Source organism: Nomascus leucogenys, chromosome 19 (genome assembly GCF_006542625.1).
Source record: "Nomascus leucogenys isolate Asia chromosome 19, Asia_NLE_v1, whole genome shotgun sequence".
Lineage (NCBI taxonomy): Eukaryota > Metazoa > Chordata > Mammalia > Primates > Hylobatidae > Nomascus > Nomascus leucogenys.
In genome coordinates this window covers 739,837-762,243 of record NC_044399.1, presented here as the reverse complement: position 1 = coordinate 762,243, position 22,407 = coordinate 739,837, and the positions used below count along the sequence as shown (strand labels likewise).

Genomic DNA, 22,407 nt, shown 5'->3' with positions numbered 1-22,407 from the left:
AAATGTGTATGGACTCAACACAGGAGCACCCAGATTCATAAAACACGTACTTAGAAACTTAGGAGGAGACTTAGATACAGTAAGAGTGGGAGACTTTAACACCACACTGGTAGTATTAGAAAGGGCATGAAGGCCGAAAACTACAGAGACATTTGGGACCAGAACTCAGTATTTGACCAAATAGACCTAATAGATATCTACAGAGCTCTATACCCCCAAACAACAGAATATACATTATTCTCATCTGCACGTATTAGAAACTCTAAAATCAACCACACAAGAGACCATAAAACAATTCTCAGCAAATTAAAAAAGAATATCAACCACAGTCTTTGACCACAATAAAAATAGAAATCAATAACAAGAAAATCGCTCAAAACTATACATAGAAATTAAACAACCTGCTCCTGAATGTCTTCTAAGTAAACAAAGAAAGTAAGGCAGAAATAAAAAATTACTTGAAACTAATGAGAACAAAGATACAACACACCAGAATCTCTGGAACACATCTAAAGCAGTATTAAGACAAAAGTTTACAGTGCTGAACACCCATATCAAAAAGTTAAAAAGACCTCCAATTAACAACCTAACATCATATCTTAAGAAAAAAAAAAAAAAAAGGAGGAAACTAACCCCAAAGCTAGCAGAAGAAAAGAAACAAAATTAGAGTTGAACTGAATGCAACGGAAACACACATGAAAAAACACACAAAAGATTAGCAAAACCAGAAATTTGCTCTTTAAAAAAATAAATAAGATGGATATACTGCTAGCCAGACTAATTAAAAATAAGAGAAAAGATCTAAATAAAAACAATCAGAAATGACAAAAAAGACATTACCACTGACCCCACAGAAACACAAAAAAGAGACTATTATGAACACCTCTATGAACACGAACTAAAAAACCTAAAAGAAATGAATAAATTCCTAGCAACATACAACTTTCTAAGGCAAAACTAGTAAGAAATTCAAATGCTGAACAGACCAGTAACATAATAAGTTCCAAAATTAAATCAGTGATAAAAAAACAAACAAAAAATAAAAGCCTATCAACCAGAAAATCCCCAGGACCAAATTCACAACCAAATTCACAGACAAGTCAAGATGAGCTGGTATTATTCCTAATGAAACTATTCCAAAACACTGAAGAGGAAGGATTCCTCCATAACTCATTCTAGGAAGCCAACATCATTCCGATACCAAGAGACATAACCAAAAAAAGGAAACTTCAGGCCAATATCCTTGATGAAAATAGATGCAAAAATCCTCAAACAAATATCAACAAACTGAATCCAGCAGCATATCAAAAAGCTTATCCACACAATTAGGTAGGCTTTATCCCTGGGATGCACGGTTGGTTCAACATACAAAACAAATAAATGTAATTCATCACATAAATGTAACTAAAAACCAAAACCACATGATCATCTCAATAGATGCAGAAAAGGCTTTTGATAAAATTCAACATCCCTTAATATTAAAAACCCTCCACAAACTAGGCAATGAAGGTATATTCCTCAAAATAGTAAGAGCTGTCTATGACAAACCCACAGTCAACATCATACTGAATGGACAAAAGCTGGAAGCATTCCCCTGGAGAACTAGAAGCAGACAGGGATGCCCACTCTCACCACTCCTATTCAACATAGTATTGGAAATTCCTAGCCAGAGCAATTAGGCAAGAGACAGAATTAAAAGGCATACAAATAGGAAGAGTGAAAGTTGAATTATCTCTGCAGACAATATGATTCTACACCTAGAAAACCTCACAGTCTCTGCCCAAAAGCTCCTAGATCTGATAAACAACTTCAGAAAAGTTTCAGGATATAAAATGAATATACAAAACTCAGTAGCATTTCTAAACACCAATAACTTCCGAAGCAAGTGCCAAATCAGGAACGCAATCCTGTTCACCATAATCACACACAAAAATAAAATATCTAGAAGCACAGCTAAGCAGGGAGGTGAAATATCTCTATAATAAGAAAGATAACACTGTTGAAAGAAATCAGAGATGACACAAACAAACAGAAAAACATTCCATGCTCATGGATAAGAAGAATCAATAGTGTTAAAATGTACTGTCCAAAGTAATTTACAGATTCAATGCTATTTCTTTCAAACAACCAAAGACATTCTTCACAGAATTAGAAAAAAAAAACTATTATAAAATTCATATGGGACAAAAAAAGAGCTTGAATAGCCAAAGCAATCCTCAGCAAAAGGAACAAAGCTGGAGGCACAACGTACCCAACTTCAAACTATACTACAAAGCTACAGTGGCCAAAACAGCATGGTATATGTACAAAAACAGACACAGGCCAGTGGAACAGAGTAGCAAGCCCAGAAATAAAGGCACACACCTGAAATCATCTAATCTTTGACAAAGTCAACAAAAACCATCAGTGTGGGAAGGACCCTCCAATTCAATAAATGGAGCTGGTGATAACTGACTTGCCATATGGAGAAGATTGAAACTGGACCCCTCCTTTCACCATATACTAAAATCAACTCAAAATGCATTAAAGACTTAGATGTAAAACCTAAAACTATAAAAACTCTAGAAGGAAACCTGAGACATTCTGGACACAGGGACTGGCAAAGGCTTCATAACAAAGACTCCAAAAGCAATTGGAACAAAACCAAACATTGACAAATAGGACCTAATTAAACTAAAGAGTTTCTGCACAGCAAAATAAACTTATGAACAGAATAAAAAGACAACCTGCAGAATGAAAGGAAATATTTGAAAACTATGCATCTAGCAAAGATCTAATACCAGAATCCATAAGTAACTTCAACAGATCAATAAGCAAAAAAGAAATAATCCCATTAAAAAATGGTTAAAAGACATGAACAGACACTTTTAAAAAGAAGACATAAGAACTTATGGGAAGGGATTAAAGCGCCACTCCATAGGTAATACATGGTGGTAAACACTGGCAATAGAAGGCAAGAAATACCCCAGATCAGAAACATAAGACTCCACCCTAAGAATCAGGAAAAACACAACCAAAATAAGTCCAAAAGCAAGCACTGAGAAAAATAATAAGCACAAAAATCAATGAACTTCAAAACCAAAATAAAAAATGAGATTTAAAATGTATCCTTTGAAAAGAACACTAAAATTGATAATTAACTGGGAGACTGATTTACTTTTAAAAAAGACAGAAAAGACCTAAATTAACAGTATTACAAATGGAAAAGGGAGGCATCACCACAGAACCTATAGACTTTAAACACATAAGAAATATTGCAAGCAACTTTTTATCAAAGGATTTCATTACTTAGGACAAAGTTCCTGAAAGACAGACACTATCAAAATTCATCAAGAATGAATAATGTGAAGAAGCCCCTTCCATAGAAGCTGAATTTATAGTTAAAAAAACTCTCAAAATAAAATTCCAGGCTCAAATGCATTCTGCATGAATTTTATGAAAGAATACAAATACTAAAGGAAATCTGTTGAACTATAAAAAGACACTTTCTTTCTTTCTTTCTTTTTAATTTTGAGACAGAGTCTCGCTCTGTTGCCCAAGCTGGATTGCAGTGGCACAATCTCGGCTCACTGCAACCTCCATCTCCTGGGTTCAAGCAATTCTCCTGCCTCTCCTGAGTAGCTGCGATTACAGGTGCCTGCCACTATGCCTGGCTAATTTTTATATTTTTAGTAGAGATGGGGTTTCACCATGTTGGCCAGGCTAGTCTCAATCTCCTGTCCTCAGGTGATCCGTCTGCCTTGGCCTCCCAAGATGCTGGGATTACAAGCGTGAGCCACCGTGCCTGGCACAAAAAGACACTTTCTAATTCGTATTGACAGGCCAGGATTACACCAATACCCTGACGCCAAAACAGGCAAAGGCACACCATGAAGAGAAACAAACCAATATCCAACGTGAATGTAGAAGCAAGTGCCCACTGACAAAATACAGCAAATTGAATCTAGTAATACATAAAAAGATGATACATTGTGACCAAAGGGGATTTATCTCTAGAATGTAAGGTTATTTCAAATTGCAGAATCAATGTGTAACTTACCATAAAAACAGACTGAAAATAAAACACTATTACCACAATAGATAAGAAACACTTTCACCATATTCAACATCCACTCCTGATAAAAATCTCAGTAAACTAAGAGAAGGGAACTTCATCAAACCAAAAAAAGCATCTCTAAAGCACATACAGTGACATTTTACTTAGTGATGAAAGCTGAATGTTTTTCCTTTAAGATAGGGAATAAGGCAAGGTGTCCATTCTCCCCATTTCCCATTTCTACTAAATAGCATATTTGTGGTTTTACCCATTACAATAGGTCAATAGAAAAAAAAGAAAAAGAGTACCAGTTGCTAAAAGAGAAATAAAACAAACACACACAGAGTCTGCACTGCCTGAACAGGGCGCACATTTTCTCATATATATTTTTGACTAGTGACAATTCTTTCTGTTTTAAGGTAAATTTATATTCTTTGTACATTTTTCTTTTGGACTTTTAAAGTTTCTCATTTCAGAAGTTTTTTAAAATTAAAAATATAGCCATTAAACTATTACTGAGACAGAGTCTTGCTCTGTCGCCCAGGCTGGAGTGTAGTGGCGTGATCTCGGCTGACTGCAACCTCCACCTCCCGGGTTCAAGCAATTCTCCTGCCTCAGCCTCCTGAGTAGCTGAGATTACAGGCGCCCGCCACCACGCCCAGCTAATTTTTTTTGCATTTTTAGTAGAGATGGGGTTTCACCATGTTGGTCAGGCTGGTCTCGAACCCCTGACCTCGTGATCCACCCGCCTCAGCCTCCCAAAGTGCTGGGATTATAGGCGTGAGCGACCGCGCCTGGCCAAACTATTATTTGTTTTTGACATACTTTTCTATTTCATTGTTTTGCATTCATTTTATAACTTATTTATATTTTGTTTTGTCCTACATGATTTTGAAAAATTTCCTTATAGTCAGAATTATTTTTCTCTTATGAATTATGCATTATAAAAGCCTTTAAAAATCTCAAAAATCTTACAGATAAAGATGAAAGGAACATATTCCTTAAAGAATTCTCACCATCAGAGTTCAAATGAACACAATGAGAAATTATCCAAAACACAAGAGCATTTTCCCACAAGGTTAAAAAAAAGACAAAAGTAACAAATTGCAGAATCAGGCAAAGATTGCAGATATTTAAATTTTTAAGTAAAAAAAAATGTAAAATAAGTACTCTTAATAGATATAAATACCCAGAAGAAGTTATTGTAAGCGCAACAACAAACATTTTAAAAATATCAAAACTAACCAGTTTTGATGACCCAGAAGTAACTGAAGACCCCACACAGAATGTGGCACAGAGACGGGAGGTGGGACAAGGTGGCTTCTGGTCCAGGCCCCACAAGAGCAGACGCCAGGGCAGGACTCGCTGCGTAGCAGGTTCCGCGGGAGACCCTGGGCATGCATGGAGGTGAGGGAAGCAGCAAGGCCTTGGTAGGGATGGGTCCGACACTCACAGGATGGAAAAAGCAGGGACTGAGTAGGAACAGCTGGGAAGAGCCGGGAGCACCCGGGAGGAGCTGGGCCCAGCCCGCCCTAAGCATCTCTGTGGGTCCAGGTCAGCCTAGGCCAAGGTGGCCCTTGCCTCCTGCCCAGGTGCCAGCCTGGCTCACCCTGGAGGGTGGAGAGCCATGTGCAGGGAGCAGGTTACCTGTCAGCCACCCCCATACAGGTCCTTCTGGAGAAGACTGTAGGGGGCCCAGTTGCATGGACAACACAGATGGAGCAAAAGACAGAAGGAAACGCCCCACCCCATCCAGTGGAATTCCAGGGGAGAGCACACACTGGGCAGCTGACACCCCCGCCAGCAGCAGCAGCCCCCAAGGCGAGGGAAGCCCAAGGGACAAGGAGGACCAGGGGCAACAGAGGAGGAGGGGGCCACGGAGGAGGAGGGGACCACAGAAGAGGACCAGGGGGTCAAGGAGGAGGACCGAGAGGCCAGGAGGAGGAGGGGACCCTGGAAGAGGACCAGAGGATCAAGGAGGAGGACCAAGTCAAGGAGGAGGAGGCAACAACAGGAACAGGGAGATCAAGGAGGCCAAGGGATCAAGGAGGAGAGCAAGGGTCCAAGGAGGAGGACTGAGGTCTAAGGAGGAGAGGTCCAGGAGGAGGACTGAGGTCTAAGGAGGAGGACTGGGTCCAAGGAGGAGGACTGAGGTCCAAGGAGGAGGACTGAGGTCTAAGGAGGAGGGCTGGGGAGGGGATGAGGAGGAGGGCTGGGGACCAGGAGGAGGATTGGGGTCCAAGGAGGAGGACTGAGGTCAAGGAGGAGGATTGGGGTCCAAGGAGGAGGACTGGGTCCAAGGAGGGGAGGGCTGGGGGGGGGGGGGGGGGGGGGGGGGGGGGGGGGGGGGGGGGGGGGGGGGGGGGGGGGGGGGGGGGGGGGGGGGGGGGGGAGGGGACTGAGGTCAAGGAGGAGGACTGGGTCCAAGGAGGAGGACTGAGGTGGGGGGAGAGGAGGAGGACTGAGGTCTAAGGAGGAGGATTGGGGTCCAAGGAGGAGGACTGAGGTCCAAGGAGGAGGACTGGGGTCCAAGGAGGAGAGGTCTAAGGAGGACTGAGGTCTAAGGAGGAGGGCTGGGGACCAGGAGGAGGATTGGGGTCCAAGGAGGAGGACTGAGGTCCACGAGGAGGACTGAGGTCTAAGGAGGAGGACTGAGGTCCAAGGAGGAGGACTGGGGGAGGAGGTGAGGAGGAGGATTGGGGTCCAAGGAGGAGGACTGAGGTCTAAGGAGGAGGATTGGGGTCCAAGGAGGAGGACTGGGGTCCAAGGAGGAGGATGCATTAAGGGGGGGTGCGCAAGGAGGGGGGGGACCAGGAGGAGGATTGGGGTCCAAGGAGGAGGACTGGGTCTAAGGAGGAGGATTGGGGTCCAAGGAGGAGATGGGGTCCAAGGAGAACTGAGAGACCAGGAGGAGAATTAGGGGACCAGAAGGACTAGGGTCCCAGGAGGAGAACTGGAGTCCTGAGGAGGACTGGGGGACTAAGGAGGATTCAGGGCCAAGGAGGAGGACTGGGGGTGCAGGAAAAGGACAGAGGACCAAGGAGGAAAAGCAGGTGGCCAAGGAGGTGGACTGCAGGGCCAAGGAGGAGGACCAGGACCAGGGCACAGGAGCCCCAGGGCCAGCAGGACAGAGGGGGCTGCCACCCATTCCCCTCGTCTTCCAAGTTCCTTGGTGGAGAAACCCCACCCAGGAGGAGCTCTTCTCAGAACCTACCCCAAGCGTGGACCCGAGTGTCACATGCAGTGGACGGCAAGGCTGCTCAGATTCTTCCCAGCACAGGGCGGGACCCACTGTGGCAGAGCTGCCCCGGGCTCAGCCTCTCAGGAACAGCCTCACCCCAGAGCTGCCCGCGTCTTGAGGACCCTGCACTTCCAAGGACCCTGTGTCTCTTCCCCATGGGGAGGCCTTCAAAGCCTTGTCCTGTCTTCAGAACTCCTTGTAGGATCAACCAAGGCCTCGTCCCTCAGGCCCCCTTGTCCAGCCCTTCCTCCTCCCATCCTTCCCATGAGATGCTGGGAACCTCCCTAACATACTTCCTGCAAACACATCTGCATCCTACAGTCAGCAACATGGAGGAGAAGGATTTGTGTGGGACTGCTCTTCTGGAAGTAAAATGCTAAATATTGACTCTTTTCCTGCAAAAACCCTAAAGGCACCTGAGGCAAATCAGTAACCCTGGCACGAAGGGGCGGAGGCAGGCGGAGACACCATGGGACAGGAAGGGCTCCCTCACGTCCTCAGAACACAGTATACAAGTCAAGGAAAGATGCTTCCATCAAACTTTCCATGCAACTATAAGAAGACTCCTTCTTAATAAGGAATTTATTTTAGAAAATTGCTCTCTTTCTAAAAAGTTAGGCATGTGTGAGTTCTTTGGCTACCTTGGAGCTTCATTACAAGATCCAGAGGTAGTGCTGACGCCCGGATTTCACAAGCAACACTGGTGTTCAATATCACCGAGACAGATCTGATTACAAAGCTCGCCAACAGGGAGAGCGGCATGCACTGTGACTGCACGGATTGTTGAGCCTTGAGACTAGGGACAGGAAAACGCAGGCAGCTGCAACTGTTAAAAATTCAAATGAGAGACACGGTCACTTCGGAACAAAAAGAAGAAAATGAAGACAGATTTATCACATGCAATTGGATTATCTTAACCGTTAGCTTCATTTTCACATGACAACCTCCAAAGGATTTACACTTAGTACCGAGTGGAGATGTATCTCTGTAATGTAAACTGTTAAAGATTCTAGAGTTAGTTTGACTATTTTATTTGAATGGTCAAATATTCAATTTGACTATTCAAATATTTTATTTGAATAGAGTTAGTTTGAATATTTTAATTTAGTATTAATATATTCAGCCAGTTTTTACCAGGCACCTAGTACGGGCCAGGCACTATTTAAGCCAGTCAGAAACTGTGGAAAAGAAAAATCAAGGCTCAAATTTTCGTGAAGTTAAAAACTAGCATATTAAATATATTTTTATATTTAAAGGTGTAAATATTAGGAGTTGGTCCCAAGGCATACGTTATTTCAATAATAACATCATTAATTATTTTGTGTACACATATACCAAACATAGGTGATAACCCTGGTCACCTCATTTACATATAAGTGTGTAAAGCATGGAAACTGACTTGCTCGCCTTCCTAATACTTTTCCCAGAAGAACTAATGTTTAGAAAACTGTATATCATATAAATAAAGAGTTAACTTTTTTGAGCGTGTTGCCTTTCTTATCTGTTTGAAGCACATTTTTCTGTCTACTTTAATGCAATTTTGAATTTTTTGGGTCATTCCATTTCAATTTTTATGTAGCATATTTTCATTTTCAAAAGTGCTTATTTTGTGATGCTTTTGGAAAAATAGGCTTTAAATTCATTATGTTAATGATGTTAATGTTAATCATTTTCAAATAATGAAGTATTTTTTTAAAAAAAGCTCAAACCATAGTCTGATTAATGAAGAATAAATTAAGAAAAACTGCAGTTAGTTTTTGAATAGTACGACACAACGCAGGCACTCAAACCAGCTTTAGAATACAGGAGTAGCATGAGAAATCATGTCACCACGCCAAAAATCATCAGTATTCACCTTTTTTGGTTTGACATATTTGCAGTACCTCCAAATCCCCCGTTAGTGGAGGCATCTGTGAATGTGGGGCTTAGCACAACATTTCACCTTGCTGAATGGGCACGCTCATTCTCTAATTTAAGGGATGACACTTATCTTTTGTTTTAATGAACTGTTTTTTTGTTTTGTTTTCAATTTATGTGCCTCTCCTCAATCAAATTAGAAGGCAGAACAGGGCTCACCACATCTCCTTTGCACAGGTATCTGTAATTTTCTTGGTTTTATTTGGCTTCATTACTTAATGCATGAGGTTGAATAAAACATATTTGATTTATTATTTTTCTATTTATTTCAAAGATGAAGTGAAAACTCAGCATAACCTACTTATTCAAAGACAGGCATAATCAAGAAATATGTTGATTCTATTTGTACCATGGATAAATTCCTTACTTCATCTAATTATTTTTCTGCATTGCAGAGGCTTGTATGGTTTCAAATAATGCAGCTACTCCAGTAGCTGGATACAGCAAAGGACACAAATGAAGAAGCTGAGAGCGATGTGGTTAAGGAAAAGGCTCAAGGCAGATCTGGATCCAGAACCGTCACCACGAAACTCATGCTTTCTTGCATGGTAAGAAACTTACCTTGGGGCTGGGCATGGTGGCTCACGCCTACAATCTCAGCACTTTGGGAGGCCGAGGGAGGAGGGTCGCTTAAGACCAGGAGTTCAAGATCAGCCCGGGCAACATAGTGGGACCCCATCCATACAAAAAGTTAAAAAGTTAGCCGGGGTAGTGGCATGTGCCTGTGGTTCCAGCTACTCGGGAGGCTGGGGCAGGGGCATTGCTTGAGCTGGGGTGTTTGAGGAGTTCAAGGCTGCAGTGAGCTATGATCATGCCACTGCACTCCGGCCAAAAAACTAAAAGTAACGTACGGAATGTATCTTAAGTTACCAGTATTTCCACATTTCACTGAAGAACCAAGGAAGTCTAGATTGAATGGTACAACTCCATCTTTCTCAACTGAAATTGTAAAATGTGATTTTTCCATCTGCTCATCTAGGAAGAAGTACTGCTGTTCTGAAAAGTAAATGTTCCTCAGCAGCTTCACATGAAGTGTGCATACCAGTGTGTTTTCTATAAACCCAGCCTGGCTAAAAGCACTTCCTTTCTCTGAGCAAGCCCCACTGCCGTGATCAGTTCAGCACGGAGACAAACAGGCTGTCACTATCTTAGACCCATTCACCGGGAATGTACCGACATTTCAGAATAGGGGAAAAACTGAACTCAAAATGACATAAGAGATTTCAGCAAACAAAACAACAGACACAACATAAGCCTACAAATTAAGAAAAAGAATAAAATGTTCAATTAAAAGATATTGCAGAAAACCCGATAATTGAGAAATTCAATGGCTAATCCTACCATTCTAAGAAAATTAAAATGTAACATTTCCTGGGCACACAGTGGTGTGTTAACTCCCAGCAGCTGTACTAATGCAGATGCTACGTTATAGAAAAGTTCACAGATGTGGTTCATCTCCACGGGCACAGTGGCTCACACCTGTAATCCTAGCACTTTGGGAGCCTGGCCAACACTGTGAAAGCCCATCTCTACTAAAAATATATTAAAAAGTTAGCCAGAAACCACTTGAATCCCGGAGGAAGAGGTTGCAGTGAGCCAAGATCGTGCCACTGCACTCCAGCCTGGGCAACAGAGCAAGACACCGTCTCAAAAATAAAAAATAAAATAAAATCTAACAGTAGTTTCAAACCAACAGCCTCCCAGGGGTGATAACATATAAAACAAAATAAAGTTGGTTTTATTTACCATGATAATTTCTCATTTACTAGAAACTCTGGCAATACCAGTAAGCTAAAGATTTATATCAACAGAAAATGGTGATAAAATCAGAAATCATAAATTTTTGTGATCAGCACTATCTACAGTAGCTGGCCGCATTCGTGGGAGCTGCCCGTCCAGGCGGGGAGTGACAGGAACAAACCAGGGGCTGTGCCCTGGAGTGGCAGGGAGCAAATGGGCAGGTGAGGAGTCCCAGGGCCATGAGCAGGCAGTAGGAGCACCCCCTTCAGAACCAACAGCTGTGCCCGGGAACCCTCAGAGCTCACCGTGCTCCCAGCTCTGCCACGAGGGCAGAGTCCTCTGTCTGCATCCAGCTGAATCCTGAGTTCCAGGGCTCACCTGGGAGACAACAGGAATCCAATCTCACCAATGAGAAAATAAGGCACACATGACCCTACCCTGAAAAGCACCATGCACTGAAGCATTCCCAACAAAGAAGGAGAGAACAAAGGAGAACAGGCAGCCTGAGCTCTCGGGAGAACTGTGGGGCCCAGAAGCCCAGCATTCCCTGCTGTGGGATTCTACCAGGGAACAGGCCTGGCTATCAGCTGGGATTCCTAAGCAATGCTGTCACCCTAGTCACAGACGCCTGAGCCAGTGGAGCAAGGACAGGTGCTGCTTTCCAGACAGAAGGGCAAAGGACCGTGTCATTAACAGAGCCCCCTCCTATGGGAACACCGGCCTGAAGCCTCTCCACTGATACAGAAGAACCTTAAGCAGGGGGTTGACGGTAATTGATGGATATTTCTTAGCAAACTATGAAAATTATCATTTTATAATGAGAATTCTAAAAAGCAGGATAGAAAATTCTATCTTGAGGATGAGTTTAACTTACAGAATATACACCAGAAAAAGCCAGAAGGAAATCTACGAGCTGCTAGCCAGGTATAGACCAGGTCACAGGAACTTTCCTTCCTTGTACTTTTCCATCTCATACTCACTTTCAGTACTGAGATACGGATACCATGCCACTATTCATACAAACATCAAAGGAATAAAGGAAATATATTTACTCCAAAGAAGGTGACAGGAAGATTCGAATCGCATCTCTGAAGGTTCCCTCCAGCTGCAGAGCGGCACCCGAAATGCAGCCTCCAGCCCCGGGTCAGCAAGGCAAGGCCTGCACCATGCAATTCTGTGACCCTGGCCTGCTCCGTTCACCTTCTCCATTCAGCCCACGGCCAGTAAAGCAAAGGCCGCCCTGAGACTTTGCACAGCCCACTGCGGGAACACCACACCCCGAGGCAGCCCCCTGCACCAGGTGACCCTAGCGCAGCTGAACCCTGGACCTCCCCCCAACTCCAGGCCTCCCTGACTCCCTTCCTCCTGCCAACATGGAAATTACAAATCTAAAAGCATTCTGATTCCACCGTGATTAAAACCAAAAGAATCTGTAGGTCACGACAAAATTTGATAAAGCTTTGGAAGAAAATAATTGCAATACATAAAGTTCATAGCATTGTCATAGATCTGTGCTGGTCTTCTCCTCAATTCAATAGGGAAGAGTTGCTTTCCTAGTGGGTTTGTATCTTGTTCTGATAGGAAAGCTTTCAGTTTACCTCCTTTTTTCAGCTACTAGATTTTCCTCTTTATTCCATTACTAAATTTACAGTATTATTCAACATAGAAATTAATTTTTAATATAATTAAACCTTATATAAGTGTTATACATTACAAAATATATTACAATTTGTTCTATTTCATTTTGTTGCTACAAAGAATAAATGTATTTTATATACAGAGAAAGAGTGGTCTTATCTGTGTGTGAGTCATTATCCTTTATTATCTTTTGTTATTAGCAGTTTCAGAGTTTGGTTCTAATTTCTTAACTCCTAGCCAAGCATCATTGTTTTAGATATCGTACTATCCCAAAATTTTGACTGTCATAAGGCATGTTTGATACTATAACTCCTAACATCAAAATATTAAAATATGTAAGAAATAGTACATTTTACTGTACTACATCTAGGAAGCTAAAATAGAAAATAACTTGGAAGTCCACATGATTTTTCTCGTATCTCTCTGGATTTCAAATGAACCACTTTTAAAAAAAAGACCATTTATTTAGATTATAATGTATTTTGGTTACAAATTCATGTTCTCAATACCTTTCAAATTCTTAACACCAATTTAGATAATGGTGACTTTAGAGGTTTTCTTTTTTTCATTTTTAAAGCAATTACAGTATAGGTAATTGACAAAGCTTCTGCTAGTTCAGCTTCAATAAAATGTCCTATCTTTGCAGAGTTTTTTTTTTTTATGAAAAATCCATCTTGAAGCACCAAATCTGGAGAATATCACATAGATACTCTGCATATCTCAACATCATTTCACTGCTATGTGTGTGGGGAGGGGCTGCATGAGCTGTTGCCATCTACTCGACTTATGAACTGTTCCCATTTTGTACGACAACCTCAATTATAATAAAACAGTTGTATATTCCTCCTGATTCTGATTTCCTAATTCCTGTTGTTATCCTTTTGTCTCACAAGCAATGACCACTTAAAGCAAACGCGTTTGGGGCCATTTCTCAGCCTTTGCACGTGGCATAGAGACGTCTCTCTCACAGTCAGACCCCCAGGGGCTGCGGCCACCATGGGGACCACCCCTCACCTGCCGTCTCTACGGTCTTACGTGTAGATGGGGAGCATCAGCAGTACCCCAGGGGGGTTAAAGGAATGAAGCCCTCCAAAGAGCTCTTAGTACCTAGTAGATGTTAGCAATTAGGTAAGTTCTTCTAACCTGGGGGTACTGGGCTCAAATTCCCTATATTTCTAAGAAGATATTCCCTAAAAGCTGTATTACTTACATAAAAAGACTGATTAGCTTCCCATGGCTGCTATGACAACATTTCCTCAAACTTAGTGGCTTAAAACAATGCACATTTATCTTCTCACAGTTCTGGAAGCCAGAAGTCCAGGATCAAATTCCTCCAGAGGCTCCAGGAAGCCTCCTTCCTGCCTCCTCTGGCTCTGGTGGCTGCAGGTGCCCCTGGCCTGTGACTGCGTCTCTCCCGTCTCAGTCTGTCTCAGTACCAGCCTCGCCTTCTGTGTGCCCGTCTCTAAACTCCATCTCCTCTCGCTTATAAGGGGACATGTACTTAGGGGCCACTCAAATAATTTAAGGATCCTTCATCCAAGATCCTTAAAGACAAATGTTGCACGACCTCATCTATAGAAGAGGGAACACGTTTCAGCTGCCCTGTGCTGTTTCGTGTCTGCTTGTCTAGAATTTGCCGCTCAGGTAGTCAGGGCCCCACTGGCCTGGTCTGAGAGGTGTTCTACTCTATTTTTATCTTTAGCTTCCAGCTCAGTGTGTGGCAATTAATAGGTACTCAATCATTCTTCTCTAAATTCTGCATGCCTGTGTCTGCACATATGTAAGGTGCATCATGATAAAGCATTTCTCCAAATGGCACTTAATCATCGCCAAACCCCCACTTTTCAAAAGAAGGCCTGAGACCCAGAGCTACCTCCCACCACAGTTCCCCATCCGTCGCTCCCCCTCAAGCAGGGAGGTGGTAAAATCTCTAGTGTTTCCGAGGAGGTAATACAAAGGCTGGACTTTCTCTACCTTGCTGCAGACCATGATCGTTTTAGGAATAAAACCAGACTTGGATTTCTTTCAAGACCATATGAACTATGCTAACTACGACCAAGTTAGCACACGTTTCTAAAAACACCGCATCTAACTCATCGGGTTCTGGATGTCCCCAGGTTGAAGGTATAAGAAGTAATTTCATATTTCTCAGTACATAATGAAAACTTAATAATGTAAAAAGGCACACTGACAGAGCCATTTGGTAAAATACGATCATCTGCAGAGAAATCATTAAGGATAATCTTGAGCAGGATACAGCTGAGAAATAGAATAAATTACATTTACCATTAAATTTATGCGGATGTGGAAAATTGAAATCAAAACTAGCTACTCTAAAAAGATGAAAGCACAATTTTACTTAAATCCAAATAAACTGATCATAAATATACATTATCATTCAAAAACCGGAAATGGAACTTTCTCTCTAGTTCATAGAAACACATACATCTAATTCAGATATATACTTATTGGCTCAACTGACACATGGGTCAGCTACCACGCAGCGGGGCAGAACCGAGTTCCCCGGGCTGTGTCCTTCTGAAAGCGGCCCCTTCCATGGGCTCACAGCAGCAGGGGACCCAGGTGCCACTTCCCTCCTAGACGCCCGACTGAGATGGGCCCATTCACAGCCACGGGTGGGCCGGGTCCCTGGGGGAGCAGGTCCTCTGCAGGAACGGGCGTGGGTTGGCGGGGCAGGTGCTGCGCCAGGTGAGATGCAGCCTCCGGGAGAGGCAGCTGAGCAAAGGCCCTGAGCCGGGGCAGGCAGCCCTCCACGCGCCCAACCCAGGTGTGTGAAGGCCCAAGGGAGGAAGGATGCAGCCACGGGGTGGGCGGTTATGTTCCAGCCTGGGAAGGGCAGAACGCAACCCTGCTCCAGGCTGAGCTGCAGAGAGGAGTTTTGGAAATGTCCGCGTAGAACGCCCAGCAGGGGCAGGCGCAGGGGCAGGGGCAGGGCAGGGGGAGGCGCAGGGGCAGGGCAGGGCAGGGGCAGGTGCAGGGGGAGGTGCAGGGGCGGGGCAGGGCAGGGGCAGGGCAGGGGCAGGGCAGGGGCAGGTGCAGGGGCAGGGCAGGGGCAGGCGCAGGGGCAGGCACAGGGACAGGGCAGGGGCAGGGCAGGGGCAGGCGCAGGGGCAGGGGCAGGGCAGGGGGAGGCGCAGGGGCAGGGCAGGGCAGGGGCAGGTGCAGGGGGAGGTGCAGGGGCAGGCACAGGGACAGGGCAGGGGCAGGGGCAGGCGCAGGGACAGGGAAGGGGCAGGGCAGGGGGAGGCGCAGGGGCAGGTGCAGGGGCAGGGACAGGGCAGGGGCAGGGGCAGGCACAGGGGCAGGGCAGGGGCAGGGCAGGGGCAGGGGCAGGCACAGGGACAGGGCAGGGGGAGGGGCAGGGGCAGGGCAGGGGCAGGGGCAGGCGCAGGGACAGGGAAGGGGCAGGGCAGGGGGAGGCGCAGGGGCAGGGCAGGTGCAGGGGCAGGGGCAGGGACAGGGCAGGGGGAGGGGCAGGGCAGGGGGAGGCACAGGGGCAGGGAAGGGGCAGGTGCAGGGGCAGGCACAGGGGCAGGGCAGGGGCAGGGCAGGGGTAGGTGCAAGGCAGGAGCAGGGGCGGGGTGGTGGGTGCAGGGCATGGGCAGGGGCGGGGCAGGGGTACGGACAGGGGCAGGGATAGGTGTGGGGCAGGGGCAGGGGCAGGGGCCAGCACAGTCACAAGGGCAGGGGGCGGGGCCAGGGCAGATGCAGGGGCAGGGGCAGGGGCAGGCGCAGGGAAGGCTCTGAGGCAGGGCCGGGGGCAGTGGCAGATGTGGGCCCTTGGCCTCCCTGGCACCAGCTTCTAAAAGGAGGGTAGCTGGGACCCCAGACTACGGGAGGCCTCCCCGTTCGGAGTGAGAGGACTTGCTGCCAAATCCAAAATAAGTGATGATTTTGTTCAGAATAACTGGCAGCTGTATCCCACTTCACAAATGCAGATTATTTTCTAAACACCAGCTCAACGAACAGAAATGTTCTTCCATGGAATCTGAGTGCGTCTCCGTGGCTGTGCCCTTACCTATAATAATTTATGAACTACACAATAAAACATCTGCAACTACAAGCATTCTTTACTGAAGTGGAATTTAATTCCTGCACAGGACTTGTCATTTAAACTAGTTTGATGAAGGTAGGAGTAATTACAGTGATTTCCTGGTCAGTCCACACTTAGAGGCCACTGCCACTGGCTGGGTACAAGAAGACAGTTTGTCTTCTGGAGCTGGGGCCCAAATAAAAACGAGGAAAAGTAAATTTATAAAATGGAGGCTACTAAGCACGATATTTAGGACACTTGATTCTAATGTTCTATGTGATTGTTTTTATAATAACACAATTCAGTGCTATCATCAAATGATGTTCACCCAAATGTCGAGTGAATGTTGGTACCTCCCAGAGTTGATACTCAGAATCTTGACAGTGGAGGGTCACCTGTTTCATTAACAGGAATGCGGATTATTGCAAAATAACAGGCCACGCACTGATCTAGGTTTGAAGTCAAGAGAAGTGAATGACATGCAGTTTCTTTACAAAGTATGACAGATAAAACAGAATTAAAACTTAGCAGTTTAGGAGTTAGCAGACTGTGAAGTTTAATACTTTATGCACTAAAACTATAACTTTACATTTTATAAATGTTTAGAACAGTATCCCCTAAATAAGAAGCATATTCACTTTCTTAAATCCAAAGTCTTTGCTAAATTAAAATATAGCTAGTTTATAATCATATTTTACAGGATGTAAAAACGTAGACTCCTTAAAAAGCAAACTATTTTACCATGTAATTCTAATTGCAAAATCACATCCTCATATTCACAGCACTGTTAACAGTATTTATTAAAATATGCAAGGGGGGAAAACAGGAAGGTTCAGGCTGATGGGGTGAAGAAGTGATACGGTCCCTGTTAGGCAGCCAGAAATGGGTGAGCTTTCGGGGGGGCCTTCTTGTTTAGAGGGGTGGAGGATGAAGAGCCACAGGCTGGGGTCAGTCCTCAGGTGAGGGATTACGCCCACATAGGGGAGCTTAGCATTTAATACAGAAATAGACAGAATAACCTCGGCTTCCTGAGTTTTACGTGGAACTTTAGTATGGACTAGGGGAAAGTGACATCTAGTGTTAGCTGAAAATAATCCAAAGTCGACTATTCAAAACTACAGTCATGGCAACATGCGGTAACCAGCTGGACAACAATGACAAGTACACACCAGTTCCAGGTCCATTTTCCATGAAATCCTGAGTGCATTTTTCCTCCAAAAGCATGTTCTTAACCTCCCCTGTTGTGTCCCACTCAACAAAAATACCTCTAGAATCTAATTAAAGAGTGAGTTTCTGAGGGATTCGGAATCAGATACAAAGTGACCTTCAGAACCCAAGCACACATTCCACAGGTGGGAAGCCAGAGCCAGAGAGGATGGCGGTTCCCAAGGCGGGGGTTCTCCGAGTTCCCTGGAACCCTAATCTCCCTCCTTCCCTCTCCATTTCCACAAGCACCTGCCTGTGCCTGCCCCATGCCCAGCAGCGCAGGAGTTAGGGGTGCTCAGCAGAGCCTGAGAGCAGCTCCCCTTTGGGGTCCCTCGTGTGCCTGCTGTCCCATGCTACATGAGCTACCAGGAAAGCCAGAAAATCACACTGCTTAGTAAGTCTATCCTGAATATACCCATTTAGTAAATAGGAGGCCTGCTGTGCAAACACATCCTCTCTCACCAAGAACTACGACGCCAGCCCCTCTGCCAACTCGCTCAGAGCCTCATGGGGTATCTTGGGAAGCAGATCTAAATTAAAACTGAAGCTTAGGCCGGGCGCGGTGGCTCACGCCTGTAATCCCAGCACTTTGGGAGGCCGAGGCGGGCGGATCACGAGGTCAGGAGATCGAGACCATCCTGGCTAACATGGTGAAACCCCATCTCTACTAAAAATACAAAAAAAATTAGCCGGGCGCGGTGGCGGGTGCCTGTAGTCCCAGCTACTCGGGAGGCTGAGGCAGGAGAATGGCGTGAACCCGGGAGGCAGAGCTTGCAGTGAGCCGAGATCACACCACTGCACTCCAGCCTGGGCGACAGAGAAAGACTCCGTCTCAACAAAAAAAAAAAAAAAAAAAAAAAACTGAAGCTTAAATGCCTTGTCTACAGTCATCATCCATAAAGATATCCAGAGACAAGAAGCTGTTGCTCCACCCACATACACCATTCAGAAAACAAGGCAATTTTAACATCCCATATTGGAAAAAAACAAAAAACAAAAAAAGGCACACTTTTCTTAATTGGACCTCATTCAACTGTTTACTGGGGAACATGTCTCCGCGTCTCCTGGTAAAATCAGGTAACTGCCTGCTTTATAATGCGTGAATTTTGCTTATGATGTCATAGACATCAACAGAAATTCTACAGTTGAAATTAAAGATGAGTCAGCAAGGATCAGAAACATAACCAAAGCATAGAAGGAATGGGTAACCTTCTTAGGAGCTCAGATGCTTCATTCATCTCATGCAGCAATTCATATCTGTAAACAGATGATTAAGTGGTGCCCTTACCAAATGCAGCTTTAAAATGACCTAAGGTGTTCTCCCCCTTCAATGGGCAAGCTCATCACATAAATGGGCATGTTCCTGGCTCATGCCAATAATTCTTCCAGCGCCCCAGACTGAAGAAGTGTTGCCACTTAAAAGCAGCAAACGTGCTGTAAACATCAACCAATAGTAGTCTTTGAAGCTAGAAGCAAGACATACTTAGCACATTGTACTGATGGTTGTTTGCCAGTGGGATTTTACCCCCCAAATCCAGGTATGGTCAGAGACAGAGCTCCATGAACTCACTTAACTTAGAAAAAAACATCGGGAACAGGCACTTGAAAGGCGAAACAAAATGGTTCTGCTGCCGAACACGAGACCTTCAAGCGTGGCCAAATTGCATGATTCAAACAAGCAGTCATGATAAAGAATGTGTATAGTTTTGACTTCAGATAGAAAAAATAAAACTAGAAATATAAGATTTAGAAAAGACTTTCCTCTTTTTCTAGTTAAAAGCACCAAGTTCTCTTAACGGAAATGATTAAACAATTACACAAGTTGAATAATATTATGCAGTTATGGTAAGAAAATAATTCCGCACAGTTGTCTCTGCCATTAAGCAAGGATGACATTGTATGCTAAGAACATTCATGTTTTCAAGACAAATCTGCCAACACCGATACTTAACAGATTCGTTTTAAATACATAAGAATCTGAGCTAACATGACCATGCACTGGTGTCTAAGGTAGGCTTAGCACACACCCAATTACTTATGACTGCAAAGTTAGGAGTCTTGCTCTTAAAATGCTCCACCTTATTGTAATACTAGGCCTCCAACGCCAAAAAAAAAGTTTCTTTCAATACAATTCAAACAGGCTGTTTCAAATAATCAAGGTCCTTATTACAAAGAAAGCGCCAATCACATCTTGTAGCAAACAGGTGGGCAGAGACCACCCTTGACTGGAAAACATCCAATTTAGCACCTTAATTAACACTGAGCACAAAGGAAAGCATTTACTAGAATACGCGCAGTTGCTTTATTTGTTGACGTTATTGCCAATAACTCATCAAGTGGGTTAATTATGAAGTATGATGAATCCACTTCAAAGCTTCTGCTATAATTACAATGATTAAAAAGCAAGAATTGCTTTGCTCGAATGTCTCGAGAAAAATGAACAATCCCTAACCATGGGAGGGCGTCATTTTAAAGCTGAAGGCAGTGACCAGACGGAAAGCCTGTGATTCCACAGCGCCTGCAGTTTTTACTGCAGTTTATTTCCAGGTAATCCCCGCATATTTTCTCGGGTTTGATTACCATGGGCAACAGTGGGATAGCTACTCATATTACAAAGTACTCAAGAAACAAACACCCACATTTTACATGAAATTTCATTTTCATATTTTGTAGTAAAAGCCCAGAAAGGTACGACTTGAATGAAGATGCATCTGTCTCTATATAGAATTTTGTTTAACATCACACAATAGCTACGACCACAGTCCTAGTTTAGAATCATTATTATGACAATAGGAATTTGCAGCAGCCCTCAACCTGTGGCCTTCTGAACCCTCTCCCTGCTGTCCTATAAGGGAGGGCTAACTATTCCTGGTCGCTCCTGGGACTGGGAGCTCCTGGGGAAGGAACCCTAAAGGAGTGGTTGTCAATGCATTTTCACGAACAGCCGCGCTCCTCGGCAGCCTCCTAGGGCTGGGGTGGCCACGTGCTCCCTTAAACTGTTTTCGCAACTCGGGGCTGTGCTGTGGATGGCAACTTGAAGCTTTCCAAGAACTTTCCGTTTTTCTTTGAGCCAACATTTCTGTTTTCTGGCAATCAATAGTTATTTAAAAATAAGAAGGTGAGGAGGGAGTTATTTAGGGTAGGAACTAGAACAGACTTCAAAAAAGTAATCCGTATTTACCCAGTTGGCGTCCCAGCGGCTCCCCGAATGGCCGAGAGCCCCCAGCACCTGCCGAGGCCGCGCCACGCACCTGGCCAAGCTCACTCTGGCCAACTCATACCTGGCCTGGGCGCCCGAAGGCTGCAGGGGGGACGCTCCGGTCCGCGCCACCGCCTGGGCCCGAAAGAGCCGCTCCTGGGAAGGAATGTGGGGCCAATCTCAAATCCCAAATTCTGGAAAGCGCTACTTCCCACGCAGTAAAGGGAAGCCCGGGCGCCTCAAAACCAAGCCTTGCAAGACTCTGGAAGAGCAAAGCCTGCAAGTTTCCAGTAAGACACTGGGCTGGAGGGAGCAGAGCGGCCAGGGGGCGGGTGCCCACTGCGTCCCAGGGCTCCGGCGCCCACCCTCCGGCCAGCCGTCCCCGGAAACAGGGAAGGGGGTCGCGGGGAGCGAGGGGGCGTGGAGGGAGGAGGGGCGGAGGGAGAAGGGCGCGAAGGAGAAGGAAGGGGGGCCGGGGGTGCAGGGGCGCTGAGGGGCCGCACTCACCCGCGCAGGCACCAGCAGGCAGCCCTGGCGTCCGCGGGGGGCGGCCGGGGGCGGGGGTCCCTCGGTGCTCATCGCCGCCCCTGCGGCTGGGTCCGCGCTCCGGGCCGGCCGAGCTCAACGCCAGGACCCGGGCGGGCGCCGCGTCCGCGCCCCTCTGCCGGCTCCGGCTCAGGCTCCACCGGGGCGCAGGGCTGGGGAACCGGAGCTCCGCCCGCCGCCCGGGAGCACCGCCCACGCAGACCCGCCCCGGGTGAGGGAGGGGCCGGGCGCGCACCCGCGGGGAGGGCGGCGAGCGGGGATCAGCCGGAGTCCGGAGAGGGGCGCTCCCACGGGGCGGGAAACCGGCGCGCGACTCCGGGGGATGTGCCAGGATGGGGGGACAGGGGCGCTCCCGCGGGGGTGGAGGGGGGACCATCGCGGGGCCGGCGGGGCAGGGGCCGGCGCACGAGGCTGGAGGCGGGGAGCGCGCGCTTCTACCCGGGCTGGGTCGCCGAGGTCCGCGGCGCATAGTGGCGGCGGTGGGTGGGTGGATGGGGGGCACCTCCGCTCCCTTGGGGCGCAGGCGGCCGCGCTCTGGACCGGCTTGACGACCCCTCCCCGACGCCCCGCCTCCCTGGCCAAAGGTTCTCAGCTTCTAATCAGGGACATTTCTAGTCCACAGCCTTGAAGCCATGGGTTCTCCCCGGCCCTCTGAAGCCGCCACACCTGTGCCCAGCCGGCCGCATCCTCAGACCTTTCCCCACGGCGTCTCCCCAGCACTTGGAGAAGCAGCGCAGGGCCCCGAGGACGGCTGGCCCAGAGAAAAGACACCGAAGCTCCAACTTTCCCCAACCCCGCTCCCCTCTTCCTTCCACCCTCCCTTCCCGCCC

General features: G+C 46.1%; 1 protein-coding gene across 1 annotated transcript in view; it reads right to left on the bottom strand.

Moving 5' to 3' along the window:
* SNTG2 (syntrophin gamma 2) overlaps positions 1–21,663 on the bottom strand; it is a 384,592-nt gene extending 362,929 nt beyond the window's left edge. The window contains exon 1 of the mRNA XM_030800009.1: positions 21,539–21,663. Coding sequence (XP_030655869.1) covers positions 21,539–21,610 — 72 coding nt within the window. The 5' untranslated portion in view covers positions 21,611–21,663. The remainder of the gene's footprint in view (positions 1–21,538) is intronic.
* Between the last annotated feature and the right edge of the window lie 744 nt (positions 21,664–22,407).